This window comes from Callithrix jacchus, chromosome 6 (assembly GCF_049354715.1).
Source record: "Callithrix jacchus isolate 240 chromosome 6, calJac240_pri, whole genome shotgun sequence".
Lineage (NCBI taxonomy): Eukaryota > Metazoa > Chordata > Mammalia > Primates > Cebidae > Callithrix > Callithrix jacchus.
This window is the reverse complement of record NC_133507.1, coordinates 17,161,908-17,170,000: the sequence shown is the minus strand read 5'-3', so window position 1 is coordinate 17,170,000 and position 8,093 is coordinate 17,161,908. Positions and strand designations below refer to the sequence as shown.

At 45.6% G+C, this 8,093-nt stretch overlaps 1 protein-coding gene across 26 annotated transcripts in view; it reads left to right on the top strand.

Annotated features, from left to right (window-relative positions):
- The window catches only part of NTRK3 (neurotrophic receptor tyrosine kinase 3), a 397,061-nt gene that overhangs the window by 344,970 nt on the left and 43,998 nt on the right, over positions 1-8,093 (top strand). For 20 of the 26 annotated variants that reach the window (XM_078376016.1, XM_054258251.2, XM_054258269.2 and 17 more), the window contains one exon: positions 3,829-3,903. The exons of the other annotated variants lie outside the window; for them this stretch is intronic. In XM_078376016.1, coding sequence (XP_078232142.1) covers positions 3,829-3,903 — 75 coding nt within the window. The remainder of the gene's footprint in view (positions 1-3,828; positions 3,904-8,093) is intronic. 26 annotated transcript variants of the gene reach the window in all.

Below are 8,093 nucleotides of genomic sequence, written 5' to 3'. Positions count from 1 at the left end.
GCAGCAACGTGATTTGAGGTGGTTGTAGTCTGAAAGATGTAACACAGATTCAGTGAAACTGAAGGGTGAGGAAGGAATATTAGAAGCGAGGGAGGTGGTGCTCAGAGATGAAGAATATCGTCCTATTGCCTTGAAGTGTGTTTCCAGAAGTAATTGTTCTAATGTTTATTGTGAAAATGTATTCTCAAGAAGTTTGGCTAACACATATTCACAGTAGCTTAGACATTCTTTAATGGCAGTATTCATGCCTTATTTCACTGATTATATAACCGCTGGACCTAGGACCATACATGATATATGGTAGACATTACATAACTGTTCATTAAATGACATCAACAAGAAGACAGGTGGTCTTCTCAGTGAGTGACTGATCTGGGATGATGATCAAGGACCATAAAGTTTGGAACAATCCGAGATCACAAAGCCAGGTTTCAGTACAGAGATGTATAGAGGGGTTGTCCTCCATTATTTTGGTGCAATGAATGGGCTCTGCAACATTGGGTGCAATGAATGGGCTTGTCATCGCTTACCCACAAGGATGATAAGATTGGAAAAGCCAAGGATAGTTGACTCTCAAAGGTGGTGAAGCACAGTGCTGCAGGAATTTACCCATATTGTGTGAAAATGAAACAGACCATCCTACAAGACAGTGGGTTCTCCATCCCCAGTGGATTTCTAGAAAAACCCATAGAACCACATACAGATACTGTAGAGATGCCTTTGCTGGCCATGAGGTTTCAGTAGATGATCTCAAAGTTTTGCTTTTCTCCGATTCTGAGATCCCAAAAGCCAACTCTGTGATAGAGATTGCTTAGATAAGTGCACAGTGGTATAGCAATTTAAGGACTTGCTATTATGTATGTGCAAGGAACTGTGTCAAGTATATATCTCTGTGATGCTATGAAAGATTAGGCCAAATTCACCCTCTGCGCATCTACACATTCGCGGCCTGAATCCCCCATATTCACCCTCTGCGCATCTACACATTCGCAGCCTGAATCCCCCAAATTCACCCTCTGCGCATCTACACATTCGCAGCCTGAATCCCCCAAATTCACCCTCTGCGCATCTACACATTCACAGCCTGAATCCCCCAAATTCACCCTCTGCGCATCTACACATTCGCAGCCTGAATCCCCCAAATTCACCCTCTGCGCATCTACACATTCGCAGCCTGAATCCTCCAAATTCACCCTCTGCATATCTACGCATTCGCAGCCTAAATCCTTTCCTACTTTGCTCACACCTCAGTACCTGTCACCTGCCCTGTCTCTTGTCTCTCCCTGTGACTGTGTTTATCTTGCTCTGAAGGCTTTCTCGAAGCCTCTCTCCCTCCTTTCAACTCTAAAAATCCACAGTCCATGCTATATTAAAGAAAAATCTTCATTTGACCGTTCTGTCCCTTCTATTTGTCCACCTGAATACTGAAAGAAGTACTTTTCATCTTCTGTCTTAATTTTTGGGCTTCTGATCTTACCACTGAATTGAATCTGCAGTTTGGGGGTCACCAATTATCTCTCACAACCCAATTTAAATATCTTACTTCAAGTCTAACCCTTCCTGAACTATTATTGAATGACATTATTAATAATTCCCCCTTTCGCCTACACTCCCTCCAACTGTGAATGCTGCATAATCTTCTTGTTGAATGCCTTGTTCCATAAGCTATAACATTTCTGGTCATTTTTTCCCAGTTCCATTGGTTTCTCTCCTTCCTCTCATGTTAAGTTTGGGTGCTGCTATTTTAGACATATGTTTTGCATACCTCATGCACTCACATGGTTATAACCCCTCTTTACTTTTACACAGAATCTGTTTGAAATTTACATTTGCAGCCTCCACTTCTTCTCTCTTTGATTGCTTAATCTGTAAGCCTCCCCTGGAAAGTTCACTGGAGATTGAAACATGGCATGTTTTAAATAAAACTCGCCATGGCTGCCTCCTGCTTCTCTGAGTGCTGGCACCTCAGCAACCGTTAGCATCCCTGAAAACTCTCTTGGGAGCTTCCCCAAAGGGAAGTCATTGCTGAACCTGTCTCTTTATTACAACCCTGCTATGCCTTTCCTTAGAGCACCTCAGTGCCACCTTTTCTCTGCATGTTGGCAGGACCTGCCCTGGTCCATGCCTGGTCAGTCCAGCACCTGGATCTGTGCACATACATCCAGGCTTAGAGCTCTTCCCTGAGGGCTCCTCAAACTTCCTCATCCCTCCTGTTTCTTTGGAGCCTTGAGTGAGTGCATCTTCATTTCTCCAAAATATAAATCTCTTGCCCTTGCCTACTAGGCCCTCAAGCCCCTGCCAGTCTCCTTCCTGATCCTCCACAAGAAGCTCCCTTGGCTCCACCCCAGCCAGTCTGTCCCCGCAGCCAAGTGCCAGTTGCTCATTTCCAGTTTTGCATGAGGCCTTCTGTGTTCATCTGCTCTGGCTGCTATAGCAGTGCTCCACAGACTGGGGGCTTCAACAACAGAATCTGATTTTCTCACTGTTCTGGAGGCTGGAAGTCACGATCAAGGTGCCAGCAGGATTTGTTTGTTCTGAGGCCTCACTCTGTGTCTTGCAGATAGCCGCCTGCTCACTGTGTCCCCACATGGTCAGTCATCTGTGTGGTTTGTGTCCTAGTCAGTTTTTATAAGGACACCGGTCCTATTGGGTTAGGGTCTACCCTACAGACCCCATTGATCCTTAATTACCTCGTTTAAGAATCTCTCTCCAAATACAGTCATATTCTGAAAACTTGGGGTTAGGACTTCCCCGTAATGATCTTGTGTTGGGGACACACAGTTCAGCCCACACACCTCCTCTTCCAAACTGCCCATCCGTCCTTTCTCTCATCTCTCTCCTTGTTCTTCCTCTCCGCCTGTCCCTCCCTGCCGTCAGCACCCAGTGATCCTCATTTCGTTGTTCCCATTGGATGGTCTTTCCAGCCTCACCGTATGGGTTAATGCACAGATATGTGTTGCTTCATGAACCTGCCTCTTTTCCACGTCATTCCAGTTCTGCTCTCTGTCTCTGACTCAATTGAGAGCAGGGACTGTGTCTCTTGCACACAGCCCTTGACCTGGAAGCACTTGAGAAATGCCATTAAGTTACTGTGAGTCCGTCCTCACACACCCCCTCCTCCCACTTCTCAAGAGACTATTCAAGGGAAAGGCCTCATTTAGGGGCTTTTTTCCCGAGTGGTGATGGAGAACATAAGTGGTAACTCTGTGGACAGCCAGGAGGAGAAGGGCTGAGGCTCCATGCCAGTGACATTCAGCAAGCTAACCTTTCCAAATCAGAAAGGCAAGGGAGGGAATCTGGGAAGCCCTAAAGGCAGTGGAGGACTCAGGGATTTTCTGCTGGACACAGTAAGAACAACTATTCTCTCAGAAGCTTTGGAGAATGTGCTATTTCTTTGACCTAAGGGGTTGAAGATTCTATCTAGAACCCACTTCCTCTCCAAGCAGTAGGTTGGCTGGGAGGCTCCTGCTGGGAGTGGAACTGAGCCTGTGAAGGGAAGCCCATTGTGTCTTGGTGGCCCACAGAGGAAGAGAGCTGGGTATCATGTGCTGGGAGTGGCATTATGATGGGCTGGCTGAGCCCTGAGTGTGTTTCTGGGCAGACTCCAGAGTGAGGGCCTTGAAGGTGGGTTGCTGCGGTCTTCCGCCGTCCTCCCTAGTGATGCAGGACAAGTGATTGAGGCCGTGCCCAGGAGAGACTTGCCATTCAGTTAAAGACCCCCCGCTTTCCTCATCCTCCCTTCTTTCATCCTCCCATGCTTCCTTCCTCTCCCTTCATCCCTTTTCTTCTCTCTCCCCCTCCCTGCTCTCTCCCCTCATTCACTGTCAGGAAGGGCCATACCAGAAGGGCCCGTTCAGCGTGGCGTGGCAGCGGCAGAGGCTAGCAGCAACGGCAGCTTCCACAGTGAGTCTGGATTTCATTTCTGGGGCCAGGGGGCTGGGCAGGGCAGTCCACACACAGACTGACAGCTTGCAGGCTTTGGAGAGGCACTTCCATGGGCCGGGGCCTGCTTCCAACCTTTCTTTCGTTGCCTCCCACTGTGGGGCATCATTTAACTTCCATGGAAGTTTCCTGCCAAAGCCATTGTTGTGCTTGGGATGTCTCATGGGGAGGCAGCATGGTGGGGGCGGTGGGCCATAATCTGCTAAAATTAGGTGCACAGCCGGGAGAGCCGCCGGAGTTCATGTGGCTGCCAGTGTTTCTGTCCAGGCCTGTGCGTGCGGTGGAGGCTGGAGGCTCTGCATGGACCGTGGTTTGGCTGCTTTCTTGCATTTCAGGAGGTGTGACCTTGAGTTTTGAGTACACACTGGGTACCTACACTACATAGGAGAGTCCTATAAGGAAATAAGAATGCCCTAAGTGCAGACTAGAGGGTCTGAGAACCAGAGGTCTCCCCATTGACCTCAGGTGAAGCGTGGTTTAACAGACTTGATGCTCAGGACAGTCATTACAGATCCTCTGTGACCGAGTCAGATCCCCCAGTGCTTGCAGGGAGGCTTTTGCCCTCCCCATTTTAATTTCTATGGTAATTTCTGGCAGGGAGATGGACACACTGCAGAGTCAGTCGAAGTTCCATCTGTCTTGCCATGATCGTCAGACTGCATTGGATGGCTTCCTTCCATTTTTTGCTTGGGGGCTTTTTCTTTCTATCTGGGGAATGGTCCACTTGGGAAAACAGAAGCAAAAAATTCACCTATTCAGTCTTAAAGATCCCGCCTAGGCTAAGAAGACACAAGCCCTGCTTGCCATCTTGAGGGCTTTCCAGAGGCCAGAGGCTGTGTCCAAACACTGACGGGGTGTGTGGTAGCTAAGTCAGTTTTGAAGCGAGAAGCTTCTGGTTTCTAATATACAGTATTATCCTGACCCTGCAGTCTTATGGGCAGGTGCATGGGAAGGAAGGCTTTTACAGTGTCATTTATTTCTCTCATGATTTGCTTAGGGAGGTAAATTAAGCATAGCCTCCCAGGTTCTTTCAGGATCAGTTTTATAGGTTTCTCATCTTGACACGGCTCCTGATAACAGCATGAGACTTTAAGATTTTCAGTACTAACAATTGTGTATAGCTAGGGTATATCAGAACAAACATGCTGGGCAGCCCTGTGAGAATTTTGCAAGCAGGACCATTATGGAAAAATAATCAATGTGTTCTCACGCTTTAAAAATACCGTATGTATTTTAGTCACATCAGGTTCAAACTCTTGGTTTTAGGAACTGACAGGTTGCATTAAAATATCAAGTTGGTCAAATTTATTAATTAATTTCAACAAATATTTAATATTCATCAACTGTATGTGTTTGATTGTCTAAAGTTGGACGCTTCTGAGAATGAAAAGGGAAGCTATTAATAATTAAATAGGAGCTACAGGCATAAATTCAGACCTTTCTTGGCAAATTGGGGCATACAGTCATTTTATCCAGGTATGCTGAGTTATTGTTGGTGCCAGCAATACAACTATGAATATAACGGACAAAAGTCACTGCCCTTACTGAGGGAGATAAAAAATAAAGATAAATGCAGTGGCTCACGCCTATAATCCCAGCACTTTGGGAGGCCGAGGCAAGTGGATCACGAGGTCAAGAGATCGAGACCATCCTGGTCAACAAGGTGAAACCCCGTCTCTACTAAAAATAAAAAAATTAGCTGGGCATGGTGGTGCGTACTTGTAGTCCCAGCTACTCAGGAGGCTGAGGCAGGAGAATTGCTTGAACCCAGAAGGCGGAGGTTGCGGTGAGCCGAGATCGTGCCATTGCACTCCAGCCTGGGTAACAAGAGCGAAACTCTGTCTCAATAAATAAATAAAGATAAAGTAAAATATGTAGTAAATTGAAGAGTGATAGGTTCTTAAGCGAGAAGTAAAGCAGAGAGGAGAAAAAAGAAGTACTTGGAGGTAGTAATGGTGGTAGTGTTGGTGGGGGTAGTGGTGTGTGTGTGCAGTTTAGGTAGGGAGGTCAAAGCAATTGCATTGCTTAAAAAATATGATATATTTTCGTTTCTTTAGTTCCCCCAAAAAGGGCTTTTGTGGTTCAGCTAAAACTTACTGCATGGATGAAGTCATATCTGAAAATTCTGAGTCCAAATAAAGAAATGCAAACTTCATGACAGAAAGCAAAGAGAGAAAACCAGGTGTCTGAAGCATTGGAAGCATACCTTGTCTGCTCGATGGTCAGCACGGGTTTTATCTCCCACTGACATCACTGAGATGGTATCAGAAAGTGAATATAGCTGGGGCTTCATCTATTTGGGGAACATCTTTGTAGAAAGTCCCTTAATCTCTGACTCGTGCTGGCTATTCAGGGTATCTTAAGGCCTTTCCTTCTCCCATTTTCTGTGGGGTAATGGAAGGGCAGCTTACATCTGCTGAATACCTTCTCTAGCCAGGCACTTTGATGGAATTTTTAGTGAGTTAATTTATTTAATTTATACTGTTGTATTGAAGACATTATTATAGTTCCACTTTGGGGATGAAAACACTGATGTTTAAACTCAGAACTAGAAAATAGCAGAGCCAGGGTTAGTCCAGGTTGAATTATGTCTGAAATTCTGCCTTTATCAGTTAGCCTGAGCATCTTTCCATAGAGACCAGTGGCAGGAAGTGGAAGCATGAAAGGACTCACTGGGTGACCTGAATGTCCCATGTGTGGGCTGATATGCATGGCTGGATCAGGAGCAGCAGATGTGTCCATGTCTCTGCTGATTGTGCATGAAGGCACAGCAACTTCTGCTGCTTTTTTGTGTGTTGTCATTGGAAATGGGGATGGGCATGGACAAGTTTCGGGGCATGAGAGTAAATCTTCCTGTGTGGCTTCCCTCCTCGGCTCAGGTGGAGGCTTAACCTCAGTGAGTCAAAGTTCCCGGGGATCACACACATTGGAAGGAGGAACCGTGCATGGTGTCTGCATATAGATAATAGGGGTGGGGAGAATGCATGCAGAGTACTGAGACTCAACAAAGGTATTGTGACAGGGGTTGAGTCAAGAGTTGAGTTTGAAGATAATCTTAATTTCCTGTCTGCCTTTGTAAATGTAATCCACAGACTGACCTCATCCAATCTTAGGATGCTATTAGCAAGAAACAGGATGTCTCTGGACCACATCTCAGACATGATGGTTATATTTAACCTCTATATCACTGTGTAACCTTGCACTTATCTGTGGCGTATTTCCCAGAAAACAAATAGGTAGCATCTTGTTTTATGCATAATATGGTAATCTCCTGATAAGGTTATGTGTCAAGCAAATCACCATTTAGATGCACCAGAGAGACCTGCTACAACAAAGTGAAGAATTATTTTGAGACACCTGTAACCCTCTCCAGTTTTCCTTCTGTGATAAAGGAGAGGATTTCTACCTTCAATGCTATACTTTCCTTGGAGTTTTTGAGCCTATTTATCCCAGGGTCTCAATGCATGCCAAGGCAATGTCTCTTAGTTTCACAACATGTATCATAGGGGTGGGGAGAAGCCGTTACTCTTGTCATTCAGCAAGGATTTTCTTTTTCTTGACATTGTTACCATCACAGAAATACACTTCAGGCACTGATGTTCCTCGCTGTGGTCTTCTGACTGTTGGGTAGGACTACCTCATCAAGTTTTAGTTCTTAGTGCTTAGGGATTGTTGTCTGGTTCCTGCGCCACCTCCCGCCCTCATTTTGATACTTGAGAACTTAGGAAGAAAGCATCATTCATCTTCCTCCATAAGAGACGCCACTCTTAACTGAGTTCTCCCTCTGGTAAAAACAAATAAGCAAGCAAATTACCTTTTCTTCTGAAATATTAACCCATCTCAACACAGTTGCCTTCTCTCCTCTGCATCTGCGTGCTCTGTGGAGTTCCAGCTGGGAATCAGGGTAAAGATGAGAAGTATCTGGTTATATTTCAAACATAAAAGGATAGTCCTTCTTTGTCTGGTTACATATCGTCTGCCCTGCCACTCACACAGATAAGATATGTCTTAATTCCAGAAGGGAATTAAGCTGTAGCTAAAAGAATAGTACCCATACCTTAGACACAAATCTGCAAGGGCACCTGGTCATGAATGTGCCTCGGTCTGGGAATCTGCTTAGAGACTTGGTCATAGATGCATCCTTTACAGCG